The 17,670-nt window shown below is 45.4% G+C and overlaps 1 protein-coding gene across 1 annotated transcript in view; it reads left to right on the top strand.

The window, feature by feature from the left end:
* The window catches only part of Faxdc2 (fatty acid hydroxylase domain containing 2), a 30,807-nt gene that overhangs the window by 8,974 nt on the left and 4,163 nt on the right, over positions 1–17,670 (top strand). Inside the window, exons 2-5 of the mRNA XM_047556166.1 lie at positions 6,431–6,508; positions 8,561–8,652; positions 8,779–8,882; positions 12,502–12,623. Coding sequence (XP_047412122.1) covers positions 6,431–6,508; positions 8,561–8,652; positions 8,779–8,882; positions 12,502–12,623 — 396 coding nt within the window. The remainder of the gene's footprint in view (positions 1–6,430; positions 6,509–8,560; positions 8,653–8,778; positions 8,883–12,501; positions 12,624–17,670) is intronic.

The following is a 17,670-nucleotide window of genomic DNA, read 5'->3' as shown; positions in this document are numbered from 1 at the left end:
TTCCAACTCGTCAAACACTGGAAGGTGCTTTCTAGGTCCCCATTCTCTCTTCCTTTTCCCCCAGACTAAGTAGCTGATAAGAATTGTGGATCCAGGGGAACAGTATTTCCTAAAGTCATAACTGGTCAACAGGCCTCTGGAATAATAAAGCCAAATACAATACATACAAAAAATAAAATATCTGTAGAAGTAAGAGGCACAGTGGCAGGAAGCCCTGTGTGGAAGCCAGGCCTGATCCTGGCTCTCTCGCACATCACCTGTAGACTCCGGGAGGTCACCTGGTCTCTCTTGGTCTTTGCTTCATCCTCCCTGATGATCTGTAATGCTGCTCCTCAGCCAGGTGATGGCGCTGAGTAGCAGGGGTGCCGAGGGGTTAACCTGGGCCACCTCTGGACCACAGTGCCTGCCCGGCGTGCTATGGCTGGGCCCGTGAGCTTCGTTCAGGCTCAGGTGAAAGACCCTGGGTGATGTCTGCCAAGAATGACCGAATGATGAAGGAGAAAATGCCATCTAGTTCTGAATCATAATTTTTAAAATTAGAATGAGAAGTTTTGAATAGTCAACACAGTCATAGGGCCCCACATTTCAACCACATAAAAACACCTTTGTTGCCAATAGACAATTCAATGACAATTCAATTCAATGTGACAGGGGTGCCAAGACAATTCAATGGGCAGAGAAGAGTTTTCAACAAATGGTGTTGGGACAACTGGATAGTCACATGCAAAAGCATGAAGATGAACCCCTTCCTCACACCGCCTACAAAAATTAATCCAAAGGGCAGGCCATATAGCCCACCTGGTAGTGTGCCTGCCTCTCATGCTGGAGGCCCGGGTTCGAGTCCCCAGCACTGTGGGATTGTGGAAATTACAAGCAAAAATTAATTCAAAATGGACCACCAAGCCAGGCGCAGTGGCACACATCCGTAATCCCAGTGGCTCGGGAGGCTGAGGCAGGAGGATTGTGAGTTCAAAGCCAGCCTCAGCAACCTAGCCAAGCCCTAAGCAACTCAGTGGGACCCTGTTTCTAAATAAGATACAAAATAGGACTGGAGATGTGACTCAGTGATCGAGTGCCCCTGAGTTCAATCCCTGGTATCCATCCCCCCCAACAAAAAAAAAGGCCAAGAAAAAAAGACCATCGACCTAAATGTAACAGCTAAAACAGTAGAAGGCTTTAAAGAAAGTATAGACTTCAATCTTTGTGACCTTGGATTAAGCAATGGTTTCTTAGATAAAATAGCAAAAGCACAAGTGATGAAAGAAAAATAAATTGGAATACATCTACTTGTAAAACTGTTGGCGGGGCTCACTGGAGTGTACCTGAAGTCCCAGCTACTCGGGAGGCTGAGACAGAAGGATTACTGAGCCCAGGAATTTGCAGCCAACCTGGTTAACACAGTGAGACCTCATCTCAAAAACAGAAAAGTTGAAACCTTCATGCTGCAAATGAACCGATCAAGAAAGCCAGGAGCCAGCCCATGAAATGGGAAGCTATACTAGCAAGATAAGGAACAGGACTGGCATCTAGAATATTTAAAGAACACTTACAACTCAATAATATTTTTTAAAATGACAGAAAATCAAATATTAAAATAGCAAAGGATTTGACTGGATATTTCAAGGGGTATACAAATGGCCAATAAGCATATGAAAAAAAATGTTCCACATCATTAGTTATTAGGAAAATGCAAATCAAAACCACATAGTGAGAAATCCCTTTGCACCCTTCTAGGTGGCTATGATAAAAAGACAGACCAGGTCGGGTGCAGAGGTGCATGCCTGTAATCCCAGCGGCTCAGGAGGCTGAGGCAGGAGGATGGAGAGTTCAAAGCCAGCCTCAGCAAAATCAAGGTGCTAAGTAACTCAGCAAGACCCTGTCTCTAATAAAATACAAAATATGACTGGGGATGTGGCTCAGTGGTTGAGTGTTGAGTGCCCCTGAGTTTAATCCCTGGTACCAAAAAAAAAAAAAAGACAGACAATAACAAGTATTGGTGAGAATGTGAAGAAACAATCTCTCATAATTACCCAGCAGGAATACAAAATAATGTAGCCACTGTAGAACAGTTAGTTCCTCAAAAAGCTAAACATAGTTGCCATATGACCCAGCATTTCCACTCCTAGGATTTAGATATGTCCACTCAAATATGTATACACAATTGTCCATCACCTGGAGAATGGATAAGCAAAATGTGGTATATCCACACAATGGAATATTATTTGGTGGTAAAAAGGCATGAAATAGATACATGCTACAACACAGGAAAAGAAGCTAATTATTAAATGCTACACATTGTATGACTTCATTTATATGAAATATTCAGAATAGGCGAAGGCACAGAAATGAAAAGTAGATCAATGCACTGGGGCAATGGAAAGAGTGGGTAGATGGAGAAATTGGGGAGTCATGTCTAAGGGGTAAGAATACCTTTTAGGAGCAATAAAAATGTCCTAAAATCAACCATAACAGATGTACAACTCTATATATTTAAGAGCCATTGAAATGTACACTTTAAGTAAATTGTATAAGTGAATTATATCTCAATAAAGATTTTTGGGGGTGGTGGTGTTGGGGATGGACCTCGGGGCTACCACTAACCCATACTTCCAGCCAATAAACATTTTATTTTTAATTTTTCCCTTATTTTTATTGGTGCATTATAGTTGGACATAATGGTGGGATTTGTTGTTACATATTCATACATGCGCACAGTATAACAATAAAATTTGGCCAATGTCATTCTCTAGTATTTCCTCCTTTCCTTCCTTCCTCCTCTGGTGATCTTCCTTCCATTTTCTTGAGAACTCCGCCTATCTTTCTTTTCCTCCAATAAAGAATATTTTGTAGATTTACATCGCATTTCTTTTATTATGATGAGGTTCAGCATCTGTTAAGTTTTATTTATAATAATTCCTTCTTATACTCTAAATTCATGTTTGTTTGTTTATTTTGGTGCCAGCGGTTGAAACCAGGGGTACTTAACCACTGAGCCTCATCCCCAGCCCTTTTTATTTTTTGAGACACAGGTTCTTGCTAGGTTACTTAGGGCCTTGCTAAGTTGCTGAGGCTGGTCTCAAAACTTGGCAATCCTCCTGCCTCAGACTCCCAAGTCACTGAGGATTACAGGCAAGCATTACTGCACCCAGTTTAAAGTCATGTGTTTTGCATGTGAATGTTTAGATCTATTTCCAGACCTTTTAATCTGTTACCTAATGTCTGCCTATAATTGAAAAATACTAGTGCAACACTTTTAGGGTTTTTTTGTGTGTGTGTGGTGTTGGGGATCGAACCCAGGGCCTTGTGCTTGCAAGGTGAGCACTCTACCAACTGAGCTATCTCCCCAGCCCAACACTTTTAATTATTAAAGCTTTTTTTTTTTCAAATTGTGGCAGAAAACATAAAATTTACTGTATTATTTATTTCTTTATGGTCCTAGGGATTTAACCCAGGTCTACTGTACCTCTGAGCTACTTCTCCAGCCCTGTTTTTAATTTTATTTCAAAACAAGTTTTTACTAAATTGCTCAGGCTAGCTTTGAACTTGGGATCCTCCTGCCTCAGTCTCCCTAGTCAGTAGCTAGGATTACAGGTGCACACCACTGTGCCTGGCTCCATCTTAGCCAGTTTTAAGTATCTGGTCCAGTAGAGCTAAGTGTGTTCACATCTGCTGATCTCCAAGATCTTTTCATCTTGCAAAACTGATGCTCATCTGCACTCGGCAACCACTCTTCCTCAGTCACCCTTGTAACTTATGACTTTGACTCCCATACATACCTTACCTCAGGTAAGTGGTATCATGCAGTACTTCTCTCAGACTTATTTCACTTGGTGTGACGTCCTCAACACTCACCCAGGTTTTAGGATGTGATGGAATTTGCTTCCTTTTTAAGGTCAAATAAAATTCCATTGTATGTGTTGTGGGATGCAACTTAAGAACAGACGGATCACCACTGGGAGGTCTAAATTTGAGAGTCTTTATTAGCCGGCCACCTGACTCTCTCACACAATGCCCCAAAAATGGCTGCTGGGAGAACAACCCCGACCATAGGGTTGCAGGGGTTTTTATACCAAAAATCAGTACATCAATCATAAGTGTCTGTTGCTATGATTCGAAATTACAAACTAACATCATGAAATCATCAGCAGAGGGGGAAGTGGGTCAAAACAACCCTTACCTAGGTACAAACTAGTACCTAGTTAGTAAAGCATGGTTACTAACATCCACACAATCATTGTTGACATCACCGTTCACCTGGCGCATTGTTTAGGAGAAATAGGAATCAAAAGACAACAATTTTTCATGATACAAGAGTTGCCATTTCGTCATTTTGTCTTGCCAAACCAATTGTGCTAAGCAACTGTTGATGGGTACAGAGGCCGGATATTCCCATGGGAGAAGAATTTCCTACATAACCTGGAGTCTCAAGGTAAAATGGAGTCTATTTAGTCATTGCCCATATAGCCTGGCCTATAACAGTTCCATGGTGTCAAATACGTCAACCCATCACAGTATGTACGTTGAATTGTGTTTATCTATTCAGCTGTCCACAGACACTTGTGTCCCTTCCATCCCTTGGCTATTACAAGTAGCACTACCTGAAGGTGGGTGTGCTTCTGCCACCCCAGGCACTGGTATTAGAGGAGTACCTGGAAGAATCTAGCCTGGAGAAAGATCTCTGCCTTGGTGGGCTATTGTGGTTTTGTTAGTACTGGGGAGTGAACCCAGGGATCCTTTATCACTGAGCTACATTCTCAGCTTTTAAAATTTTATTTAAAATATCTCTTGCCTCAGATATTCCTCAGGTGTACACCACAGTGATTCTACAGTTCCTTTAAGAAATACTATGGAGGCTGGGGATGTAGCTCAGTCGGTAGAGTGCTCGCCTTGTGAGCACAGGCCCTGGGTTCAATTCCTAGCACCACAAAAAAAAAAAAAAAAAAAAATACTATAGAGAAATTCCAGAAAGTCTGCCTCTACCAAAGTCAGAACAAAATTCTATATTGCGTAGTATCAAAGTACTACACAATTTGCTTATAACAAAGTTGTTTTTAAAATTCAAAGGAGTTTACGTCTGTACACATTGACTGTGATGTATTTAAAAAAAAAACAGAAAAGCTTATTTGATATGTCTGCATGGTCAAAATTACCTCGTTCAGCATATAAAGTGAACAATGCCATTTTGGTTTTGCTATGTAATAGAGATATTATCAGTTTTCATTATGTGTTTGTCAGTTTTTAAGCTTAACACTGGATTTTTTTTTTTTTTTTTTTAAGCTTAACACTGGTCTTTTTCTAAGTTGCTCAGGCTGGCCTCAAACTTGCTATCCTCCTGCCTCAGACTCCTGAATAGCTGAGATTATAGACAAGGGCCACCATGCCCCACATTAAGCTATATTTTATTTTATTTATTTATTTTTGTGGTGCTGAGGATTGAACCCAGGTCTTGTGCTTGTGAACTAAGCATTCTACCAACTAAGCTATATCCCTGATCCTTAAACTATATTTTAAAAGGAAGTTAATACATGACATTCATATCCATTTACTTTTCCAAAGAACTCTTGATTGATTTCACAACAGCTTGGTCTTTGTTTTTAGGTCCTTGTTTTTAAAACAACCAATAAATAACAACAAAATTGGGCCATTCAGGTTAGAACTATTCTCTAAGTCCTAGGAAAACAAGTCTGTTCTTTTGTAGCAACAACTCTTTACTAGCTGCAAGAAATGAGAGAATGAATAAGTTTTTTTTTTTTTTTTTCTTTTTTTTGTGGTACTAGGGATGGAACCCAGGACGCTTTACCACTGAACCACATCTCCAGCCCTTTTTATTTTTTATTTTGAGACAGGATCTTGCTAAGTTTTTCAGGTCCTTGCCCAATTATTGAAGCTGGCCTCAAACTTGTGATCCTCCCACCCCAGCCTCCTGCGTCGATGGAATTTAAAGGCCTGTGCCACCACACACAGCAAAAGAATAAATACATTTTTAAAGAAGCTTCATGTTTTTACAGTTGGTAGACCTAGTATTTTTCGTGCCCTCCCTTGCACCACTCTTATTCCTTTCTGGCGTTTTTCTAGCTATTTCCTGCTTATATCTTTCTCCATATACATTTTACAATCATTTTATCTGGTTCCAGGGACAAAAACCAAAGCTACCAGCTTAGCCAGGCACACGCCTACAATCTCAGCGCCTCAGGAGGCTGAGGCAGGAGGATGGCAAGTTTGAAGCCAGCCTCAGCAACTTAGTGAGACCCTGTCTCAAAATTTAAAAAGGGTTGGGGATGTGGCTCAGTGACAAAGCGCCCTGGGTTCAATACCCGGGACCGAGAAAGAAAAAATGAATAAAAACGCTGGCAGCCTTGACTTTCAACTCCCCCTTTGCTCGGGTGCATGTGAGAGGAACGTCCTGCTCACCTGTGCTTTCTCTCTCCAGATGAAGGGAGAGGCTGGGAGCATGCTACCCAACAGGAAGTCCAAGCTGGTAAATGCCAGCACCCCGCCCACCGTACTGGTAAGACTGTAGCCAGGGGCTCTTTCCGTGTTTGTACTGGTGTGTAGCTGAGGTCTCCCCCAAGGTTCAGGGCTGACCACCACACGGTGATGATCTCATTTCAGGGGCTGAGCAGAGGACTCAGACTCTCTCATAACGGTACAAGTGTGTGAGGGAAGGAGGGGGGGATGGGGGGCTCAGTCCCACTCTTGTCTCTTGGCCGCCCACCCACCTGCAGCCCACAGCTTGCTCCACCCGTCTCTACCATTGCTGGGAGCTGCTGGAGGGATGAGAAAACCCACTGTCCCCGAAACCTTTGTAATCCTGTATCTGAAATTGAGGTTTTAATTTGGTTTGATGACACTCAAAAAATGAAAAATTCCCAATGAGTCCAGAAAAGTTCCTGAAAGGAGTTCTGGGAATCCTAAAGGGAATAATCAGAATGATCAGAATAGCCCAAGGTAAACCTGCCTCAGAACTCAGGTTGACCCCTGAGTGGCTTGTGTCAAAGAGCAAGTGCCTCTGACTGTTTTGGCCAATGCAGTCTGAGAGGGAGAGGGAGAGAGAGAGAGGGAGTTAGTTGTTTCCAGAGTTCGGCACCTTGACAAACACAGTCCCGCAAAGATTTGACTGCCCATGGAAAATGGCTTCTTGGTGACTTTTTTTAAAAACCAAACATGGGATGGGGCAATGCTGAGGAGAACTAATTCAGTTCAGTGCAAATTCAGACTGCTTGAATGTACACAGTTGAGCCTGGTGACGCACACCTAGAGTCCCAGCTACTTAGGAGGCTGAGACAGGAGGATCACGAGGTTGAGGCCAATCTGGGCCACACAAGGAAACCCTCGTCTCAATACAAAACACTGTGTTCCCTCAGATCTTGAAGGTCTGAACTGCACCCTCACACCCATTTGATCAGCCACCTCTCCTGAGCCCCTGTGCCTGGCCTCATTCACCAACTGCAGATGAGCCCCAGGCACACACCGTAGGGACTACCACCTCTAGTTCTCTCTTACATAGGGATATGAGCAGAGCCATCTGGACTTAGAAATACAGTAGGGGTGTGACATTTGTCATCCCTGTCCATAGTGTGAGGGGAATCAGTGACGTACCTAGAAGCCAGTGTTTTCTTGCTCTGAGTCTGGTTGGCACTTTGCTCTTTGGCTTTTGAGCTTGCAGTGACCTCTGGTTCAGAGAAAGACCTTTTGGAAAACAATGTCTAAGGGTCACCCAGCAATGGTCTCTCTGCTCTTAGAACAGCTAATCTTCCCCTCCAGCTGGCAGCCCAGGCTAATCTGGTAGAAGGCAAAGGGATTATTAAAAATCAGAGCATGTGTCCAACACACTTTTCTTCAAGGACAGAGGGCGGTGGGGCCGGCCCATGGACACAGCGAGTCCCTAGGACCTAGGAGAGATTTGCTCCTCATAGATTCTGCAAGTCTTTCTGGGGACTATCTCAGCTTTGCTTGCTCATTAGAATTACTGGCAAGGTTGAAATGAAGGTCCAGGGCCTACCCGAGACTCTTGTGTAATTGGGTTAAAGAGGATCCTGGGCATTGTGATTTTTTTTTTTTAAATATATACATATTTTTATTTGTTGATAGACACAATGCCTTTATTTTATTTATTTACATGTGGTGCTCAGGATCGAACCCAGTGCCTCACCCGTGCCAGGCGAGGGCTCTACCACTGAGCCACAACCCCAGCCCCTGTGATTTTTTAAAGGTGATTCCAAAGTGCAGAAGATGGTTATCTCCATGTGCCAAGCAGCCTGGTGACAAATTGCACAAGTGTTAAAAGGCTCGCTTGCCTCTCTCTGGGTGATAAAATTGCCCAACAAGTTCCCTGGAGTCAGGGTAATCCTCGACCCTCTCGGAGCCTGAAGCTCTACTTGCCTAAACACGCCCAGGTGTAGCCAAGAGCCTTTGATAGCAAACAGCCTCCCACAGGATAAGGGGCAAGGTCAGCTGGTTTGGTGAGCACAGTCCCACATTGTCCCAGCTGTGCCTCAGGCAGTGAGCTGGGTGAAGGCAGGAGGCCTGCTGGGGCTGAGGCTTCTTTGTCCTCCTCCAGGAGGGACACATTTGGGGCTCCATGAGGAGGACAGCTTTCATCCTGGGCTCTGGTCTTCTCTTGTTGGTGGCCTTCTGGAACTCAGTCACTTGGTAAGTCTGCTTGGCCCAGCTCGAATCCAGGACCTGAGGGCAGGGATGGAACTGAGGGCAGATCTTGGAGTAAGGAACTCTCTCCCCTCAGTCTCCATCCACAAACCTAATGGTTTTTCTCCCAAGGCATCTTCAGCGATTTTGGGGTGCTTCTGGCTACTTTTGGCAAGCCCAGTGGGAAAGACTGCTGTCTGCCTTTGAAGGGAAAGAGTGGATCCTCTTCATTCTAGGTGAGGTTTCCAGACCACTGTGCCTAAGGGGTGGGGACCCATCCTAGGTTCATTCTTTCGCTTTTCTTTTGTCTCCACTTGGCAACGTCTTAGTTCATTGTTCCCAGGATGAGGACTTGATGCTGCTCCGGAACAGTACTAAGCTTGAGGGCTAGAAATGGGATAGCTAGAAAAAGAAGCTGAAGTTGAAGACCCTCTACCCCAAATATAGAAAAATAAGAAACGTTTTATGCAAAAATGGATGCCTGTTTAGAGCAATAATCCTGCTTCTACATGGAACTCCACAGGGGCAAAAAGTCTCTCTATCTTGTCTTAAACGCTACTCCTGTTCCTGGTCCATTCTAGTTCTTAGCAAGTGGCCACTCAATAATATTTAGAAAGCATGAAGGACTCCAAACAAGCCTAAGGAAACATCTCAAAAAGAAAAATCCATTTAAACAAGGACATTTGTACCCACATTACCTATCATAGTGAACATCCTCAATCACACATTCATTCACTTAAATAATATTAACAGTACAATGTGACCCAGGTGTGCTGGCGCACGCCTCTAACCCTGGCTCAGGAGGCCGAAGCAGGAGGATCGAATGTTCAAAACCAGCCTCCACAACTTAACGAGGCCCTAAGCAACTTAGCAAGAGTAAAGAAAATATTAAAAAGGCTGGGGATGTGGCTCAGTGGTTGAATGTCACTGGATTCAATCCCCAGTACCGGAAAAAAAAAAAAAAAAAAAAATATATATATATATATATATATATAAGTACAATGTGCCAAACTTATATGAAGATGTAGAAATATTTCAGATGAAGTGTTTGCCTCCCCCATTTGAAAACTAAGTCATAGTCCACAAGAGGAGATAAAAAGTGTCTGCGCAGCCAGGCACAGCGGCCCACACCTGTATCCCTGTGACAGGCTGAGGCAGGAGAATTGCAAGTTTGAGGCCAGCCTGGGCAATTTAGGGAGACCCTGTCTTAAAAAATGTACAGGGCTGGGGATGTAGCTCCCCGGCTGGGTTCACGCCCCACTGTTAAAAGAAAGTGTCAGTTGCTCCAAAGCAGAAGTGCAAACAATGGCCCCGAGGGGTGGAATACTAAGCGGTCATGGAGAGCACAGTAGATTGCAGCCTGTGGGGAAAGTGGCTGGAGGGCGTTTTATATGCTTCCATTGCATTAACCTGAAAACCACCTCTTACTTCGGAGATAAGAAAAACACTGGAGAGATAGGATATTTGCTGGAAGGAAGTTCAAAGTCATTTTACTTAGTGGCTTCTATTCTGCCTTCCCTGAGGCACCTCCACAGTTCCAAGCAGGAACGTTGGTGGACGGCCCCCCTGGGTAACCACCAACCCAACATTTTTCTTGCTAGCATGAAAGGTACTTCTTTCTATCTGAGTATAAAAATAAATGTGGGGCTGGGGAGATAGCTCAGTCGGTAGAGTGCTTGCCTTGCAAGCACTAAAGCCCTGGGTTCGATCCCCAGCACCGCAAAAAACAAAGAAAAATATAAATAAATAAATAAATGTGTGCTCATTGTTGACAATAAAAATCAGACAACTCAAATAAGCACAGAGAGGACGAAAATCATCCACTTTCCTTACCTCCCAGAAATAACCACTATTAATATACTAGTGTACGTCTCTAATACGTTGGATATATAGTTGTACTTATGAGACATCAACTATATATGGACTGGGGATTTAACCCAGGGGAGCTTTACCACTAAGCTAGATCCCCAGCCCTTTTTATTTTTATTTTGAGACAGGGTTTTGCTAAGTTACTGAAGCTGGCCTCAAACTTGTGATCCTCCTGTCTCAGCCTCCCAAGTTGCTGGGATTACAGGTATATACCACCATGCCTAGCACACCAATAAGTTTTTAACCTATTTTTTTTTTTCATTGAATAGACTGTGGGCATATTACCATGTCAACCACTACAGACTTAATATTTTTAGCTGCGCAGTCTATTACATTATGGAAAGACTAACATAGTAGCCATTCCCTACTAAAGGACTTTAAGTCTGCTTTAAATGTTTTCTTATGATTAAAAAAAAAAAAAGTGCTGTGATGGACATGTTTGTACCTGAATCTATATGTTCGTTCTTTCTTTTTGTCTCTGTCTTTCTCATTTTCTTTTTAACTTCAGATACTGCCAAACTACCCTCCAGAATGTTTATACCCATCGTATACCTCTACAGTGGTGGCCAAGTCTCTCCCAAGTCCTACCTACCACAAGACACTGATTGATGGAGCGGGAAGGGGGCTGGAGGAGGGGTGCAGAGACACAGAATTAAGTGAAACATTGTCCTTGCCTTTTGGGATTCTGAATCTAGAGGAGGAGGCAGAACATGAATAAATAAAGCTAGCAGTTCAAGATTCAAGTAACCCTGTAATACCATTTGAATAGCTGCCTCCTGGGGTGGACAAGGTGCTATTGGCTCAGAGTGGGAAATCAGATACTTGGAATGACTTCATGAAAAAGTGGGATGTGGGACAAAAAAAAAAAGAAAAAGAAAAAATAAGATTTTTTGTTTGTTGTTGTTGTTTGGTACCAGGGAATGAACCCAAGGGCACTGAAGCACTGAGCCACATCCCCAGCCCTTCTATCTTTTATTTTGAGACAGGGTCTCGCTAAGTTGCTTAGGGCCTTGCTGAGTTGCTGAGGCTGACTTTGAACTTATGATCCACCTGCCTCAGCCTCTAGAGCTTCTGGGATTGCAGCTGTGCGTCACCCAAATCTAAAATTTAAGTCTTGAATATTTTTTAAAATATTCTGTAGCACATCAGTGCCGTTGACTGTTAATCGGTGGAATGGCTTATAAAATTTGTTATCCACATAGGGACACTGGTAAGGGTAAAAGGAGGTGTTAATAATTATTCAACCATGACAGCTGTAAATTGAAATCATCCTGTGCAAACAGGGATGCATGGCATCCTATTCTTAGCTTTTCTGAGAAAACAGTGTTCTGGGGTCAAACGGAGCTGGGAAAGATTGATTTTAACAAAATCAAGCAGGGTTCCCAGCTGCAGGAATTCTCCGAGCCGTGACCACGCTTGAGTGGACCAGGCAGGGTTCTCCAAAAGAGTGGGGCCTGAAGACTGATGAAAGAGTTCTTTGAGAGCCTTCCACTTCAGGAAATGCAGCCTTGATGACACCTGAGGTCCCACTGCTCAGTTCTAGGTCACAGGGATCAGGGTCCCCAGTTGACACCTAGACCTGTGCCCACCACAAACCCTACACACCCAAGCACTTCATCAGTTCATTAAGGCTTTGGTGGGCACGACTCCCAACGGTCAATTTCTGTTACAGTAGATTATGTGTAATAACACCCTTATGTTTGTGTGTGTGTGTGTGTGTGTGTGTGTGTGTAAGTCTAACAACCTTAAAGATTGTTGTCCCCACTTGACAGCCAATTAAAAAAAAAAAAATGCAGACATTCCTTAAGTGACTTTTCCATGGTCCCAAAGCTAGTTTTCCCACTCAGGACTGACGTAGGGCCCTGGTCTTCAGCACTGAGACCTCCCTGGCCAGGCATAGTCACGCTAACTTGTGTATTCAGTTAATACAGGTGTTGCAGAAGCCCAAAGCCACCCTGATTGTTCCCTTCTGCTTTCAAACTTCAGGTACCACCCAAGTGCCTTGTCTGATCTTCTGGGCCTTCAATGGGCTTCTGCTGGTGGTGGACACGACTGGAAAACCCAACTTCATCTCTCGCTACCGAATTCAGGCTGGCAAGAATGAACCGGTAAGTGTTGCTGCAGCTCCTCAAGGTCAAAGTCCAGGAAGCCAGTCTCAGAATTCTCACCGCTGGCCCAGAGGGACAAGGGCCAGTGGAGCAAAGAAGGTATTGTCAAACCTCCCTCCATTTAGATTAGGAGGAGGAAATCCTTTGCCCCAAATCTCAGAGCCACCCAGCCACTGGTCAGGGTACACCACGTGCTTGTCTCCTGATTCCCAGGCCTGCCTGTACCTCGGTGCTGCCCTCCCACACTGCAGCCTGTATTTTAGGGGCAGAATAGTCATCTCAACCTGGCACTGGCCTGTGCCAGGGATGTCAGACGGTTCCCCTTTATCATGGGAATCTAGACACTGAGGGCTGGATGCTGAAACCACAGACCACCGCTGCCACTGGGGGTGAGACCGACGGCCACCAGGACGAGCAGCAACTTCACACAGGGGAGTGTGGCGTCTGAACGTGGAGGCGGCAGTTGTATTCTGGATTTTTGGTACTCAGGATTTAACCCAGGCCTTAGCACCTGCTAGTCAGGCGCTCTATCACTGAACTACACCCCTAGCCCTTCTTATTTTATTTTGAATAAAATCAGTTTCCCAGGCTGTCCTCGAACTTGTGATCCTCCTGCCTCAGCCTCCTGAGTGGCTGGTATTACAGCGGTGTACCACGGCACCCAGCTTTAGGTCGTTGCTTTTTAAGCCGATCCTCCTTCTTAATTATTCAATTGAATCAATGGTGGAAGTTACTAGGGCAAATCTATGACGAACAAAAGCCCAGACCCTGCTGAGGAGGAGCTCCGATCTGCTGGGCACCAGGAAGGGAGTCCCACCTCTCCCAGGGCCCAGCTGGCCGGCTCGGTGCCCTGACAGGCTGCACAGCCTTCTCTTACACAACAGGGAAATGCCTGGTTCTGAAAGCCAGATTCTTTCCTGAGCTCCACCCAAACTACATCCTGGCTTCTTTCCTAGCTCAAACAATCATCTTCTGATCATGTGCCTAGGTGCTGGGTGATTCACCCAGCTCTCGGGCATTCTGACCCAGCCAAGCATTCCAGAAAGGCAGAAGAGGTAAACGGTGCTCCTGACTCAACCCTTCAGAATGGCCCCTTTCTGAACAGGAGCTGCTGACCTGGCTCACAGTGCCCTTCTCTTGAAATGACAACCACCAGCCAGCCAGGAGGGCTTCTTCCAGGTCCAACTTGGCAGGACATGAGCTGGAGTCCAAAGTGTTAATGCCAGTGCTTGGCACCTGACACTCACCTTTCATCTGGCAGACGATGACTCTCCTGTTTTTTGGGTTTTTTTTTTTTTTTTTTTTTTTTTTTTTTTGGTATGAGGGATTGAACCCAGGGGTGCTTAACCACTGAGCCACATCCCCAGCCTTTTATTTTCTAATTTTGAGACAGGGTCCTGCTGAGTTGCTTAGGGCCTCACTAGGTTGCTGAGGCTGACTTTGAACTTGAGATCCTTCTGCCTCAGCCTTCCAGGCTGCTGGCTCTCCTTAGCTGCTCCCGGCACAATGATTCTCCTTAGCAGTCACCACTGACTAAATTCTTACATCTTCAAGGACAAGAACTATAATCAGCCTCACTGTTCAGATGAGGAAACAGAGACTCTGAAATGTTCCATGGGTCGAACCATGATTCAGACTTTGGCTTCCTGACTCCAGGATTCATGCTCTTAACTACCAGTCAACATCACCAACACCTGTACAACCTGACAGTCTACGATGATGAGTTAGTTATATAGGGAGGTCCCATTGCATTTTGCAGAGGCTAAGATTCAGAAAGGTGCCGAGACTTGCTGAATGTCAGTCTGTGACTAGGACACAGAGCCAGGGCCCATCCCTGGCTCCAAATCCACTGCTCCTGCACTATGTGCATCCTAGGTGGGCACACAGGTAGGAAGGAACCTCCGAGGGCCATTGAGTCTTTGACTCTCTCCAGGAAGGACTGACCCCTGAAGAAGCCATCAGAAACAGATCCTCAATGGGAGCCAAGTGCTACCTGGCTTTCACACGCTCCATCTCTGTCCAGCTATATCCCACTCCCCTGGATGCCTGGGGCGCACCTCCCAGCTGGAATTCCCAGGGCCTCCCCAACTAACCTCTCTCCCTGGGGTTGGCCTTGCTCCCTGCTTCAATCGGAACACTAAAGCACAGAGAGTTTTGGGGACACCACATGGGCTCCCGGCAACCGCGCCCGCATGCTGTGCCTGCCCACCGGGCTCCGCAAGTGAACTCTCCCCACTGTGAGCTGCAGTCAGTTCCTGCTCTCTCTGCAGCACCCATCACTTCTTATCCGCTCCAGGAAAATGCCTTAGTACTTAGCAATCCTCACCTTTTTTTTTTTGTACCAGGAATTGAATCCAGGGGCCCTTAATCAGTGAGCCACATTCCCAACCCTTTCTTTAATATTTTATTTTGAGACAGGGTCTCCCTAAGGTGCTCAGAGCCTCGCTTTTGCTGAGGCTGGTTTTGAACTCGCAATCCTCCTGCTCAGCCTCTTCAGCCACTGGGACGATAGACACACACCACAGCACCTGGCTACCTCACTTTTTTGTATTCATTTTCTCTCTCTCTCTCTCTCTCTCTATCTATCTATCTCTATCTCTATCTCTCTCTTCTCACCACAACCCCAGATTATTCCTCTCTGTATTATTATAAATAGACTAATTTTTCATTTTTCCCATCATAAAAAATAAAGCAATCCTCGCCCCCGCCCCCATACTCGCCACCCTACCACCGTATGTTGGCTCTGTGGGCAACTCCCTTTAAGTTGTCTGTAGTTCCCAATTCTTCCTGTCCAGGCTTTTTCCAAACATTTTGTTATGATGAAAAAATATCAAACACATTCACACACAGAAGCGTTGAAAAGATCGTACACTGATCACGCCTTTACATACCTTCAGGTTCACCACTTTAACAAGTTTTGCTTTATGTTTAATTATAGGTGCATGTATAATTTTTTTTTACCCAAATGTCTGAGAGTAAGTTCAGGACATTGCAAGACTTCATTCCTAAGTCCTTCAGCCTGTGTCTTTATACATGTCACCATTTTATAAATGTTCTCCAAGTAAGTGGTCATCCCCAAACAGGGTTCCACCAGAACTCTTTTGGCAAGGTTACCAGTGATCCAGACTCAGGCTTGTCTCATTAAGTCACCAAATGCCTTTCCACAGTGCATTCCCTGGTCCTCGGCTTCGAGGACATCCCACTTTCTGGGTTCTCCCCTTATCTCCTTCATAGTCACCCTTTCTGGTTCCTTCTCTTCTCCCCAACCTCTTAATGTTGAATTCTCCAGGGCCTGGATCCTCTTTTCTTCTTTATCTTCATTTCCTCCATTATCTCTTCAATGCTATGACTTTAAACACCACCTGTATACTGACAGCTCATTCAGTCTTATCTCCAGTGCGGAACAATCTCTTGAATTCCAGTCTCAAATATCCAACGGCCTCCCTGACACCTTCAGTGCACGCTCCAAGACATCTCTGGTTCAATATATCCAAAAGAGCATTTCTGACCTTCCCCTCAACACCTGTGCTGTTTGCAGCCTCCCTAATCTCAGGTGGTGGCAGTTCCACCCTTCCATTTACAACCTAGCAGTCATTCTCCACTATTCTTTCCCCCTCCTACTTCACATCCAATCAATCAGGAAACCCTACTGGCTTCATTTCCAGAATAGATCCAGAATCCAATCAGTTCTCTCCACCTGCAGGGCTGCCATCTTGGTCCAAGTCACCATCATCTTGTGTCAATTTTACTGGAATTTTCATTGGTCTGTTGTTACCATTGCCTTCCTACAGTCTATTCTAAAGGTAGCCCCAGAGTCCCAGGTAACACAGGGCCCTCCCAGCTCCGACCTCACCTCCTGCTTCTCTGCATCTCACCCACTCTCCTCTCCAGCCACATAGGCCAAGAATGTGGCTGTCTTAGACCTTCTCACCAGCCTTGCTTTCACTTGAAGGTGTTTCCCCTACATGTCTGTTTAGCCAGCTCCCTCCCCTTCTTCCTCTCTGGCTCAGTGTCTCTGTCCCTTACCATCTCGGTGAGGCCTACCCTGTCAGGTCTACTCAGAGTGAACAGGAACCTCACCCTGACCTGGGGCTCCCGCTGCTTCCCGTCTTTCCTTTACACTTTCTTTTCACCAAAACACTTATCACCCAATATATTATAGACATTTTAATATTTGTAAAGCCTGTCTTCCCTATAAATCCATGAAGCCAGGAATTTTTGTTTTGTTTAGAGATTTTCATCCCCGGGAACACTGAAAGCAAGCTACATAGTGAACACTCAGTAAGTACCAGTTAAATGCATGAACAGACAGACAAGATGGGCACCTCCTTCTTGGTCAAGGTTTCCAGAAGAGATTCAAGGCTTCATCTTACATGTGATCACAAATGAGGCTGGCCAGGCTGGCCAGACCTGGCCTCATCATGGGACAGAAATAAAACATGAGTGAATTCTGAGGCCAAAGCGGTGTGAGCATTTAGGGTCAGTTGTGTACAGTGGGCCCTGGTGCAAGCGCTTGGGCAGCCTCCATCCCGACAGCCCACCTCGACAACCAGGATGTAGTCAAGAGGTTAGCAAAGCAGCCCCTGGCTTGTCTCCCTCTCTGCTCTGGGCCCAGTCCAGTGAGGCAGGACACACAGGAGGTAGAAGATTCGGATCTCTGTATCCGTCACTAACAAGGTTCTCTCACTCAGGGGCTTTGGCACCTTCTCCAAGTATGCTGGTGGCTCCCCGGCTTGCCTACCAGGAATAGATGGCACTTAGCCTGAGAGGGGGAGAGGACACTGGTGTTATCTGCAGAACCAGGAGGGGGAAGCAGCCATGGACAGGCTGAAGGCTCAGGGGACAGTCTCCAAGGGCAGTGGTGTTACTCATCCACCCAAGAGCCAGGGCCTTACTGCTGCAGTGTCCCAGCCCCAGGGCTGGGGACCAGGCAGGAGCTTCCAGCTGTGCCCAGACATCACCCCAAATCCATCTCTGAAGCTCCCGTGAGCAGGTCACAGTGGAGCCGCTTTTCCAGAAGGAAAAGACCTCCTCCTCACACTCCCTC

This window comes from Sciurus carolinensis, chromosome 6, assembly GCF_902686445.1.
Source record: "Sciurus carolinensis chromosome 6, mSciCar1.2, whole genome shotgun sequence".
Classification (NCBI taxonomy): Eukaryota; Metazoa; Chordata; class Mammalia; order Rodentia; family Sciuridae; genus Sciurus; species Sciurus carolinensis.
This window is presented reverse-complemented; position numbering and strand designations above follow the sequence as displayed.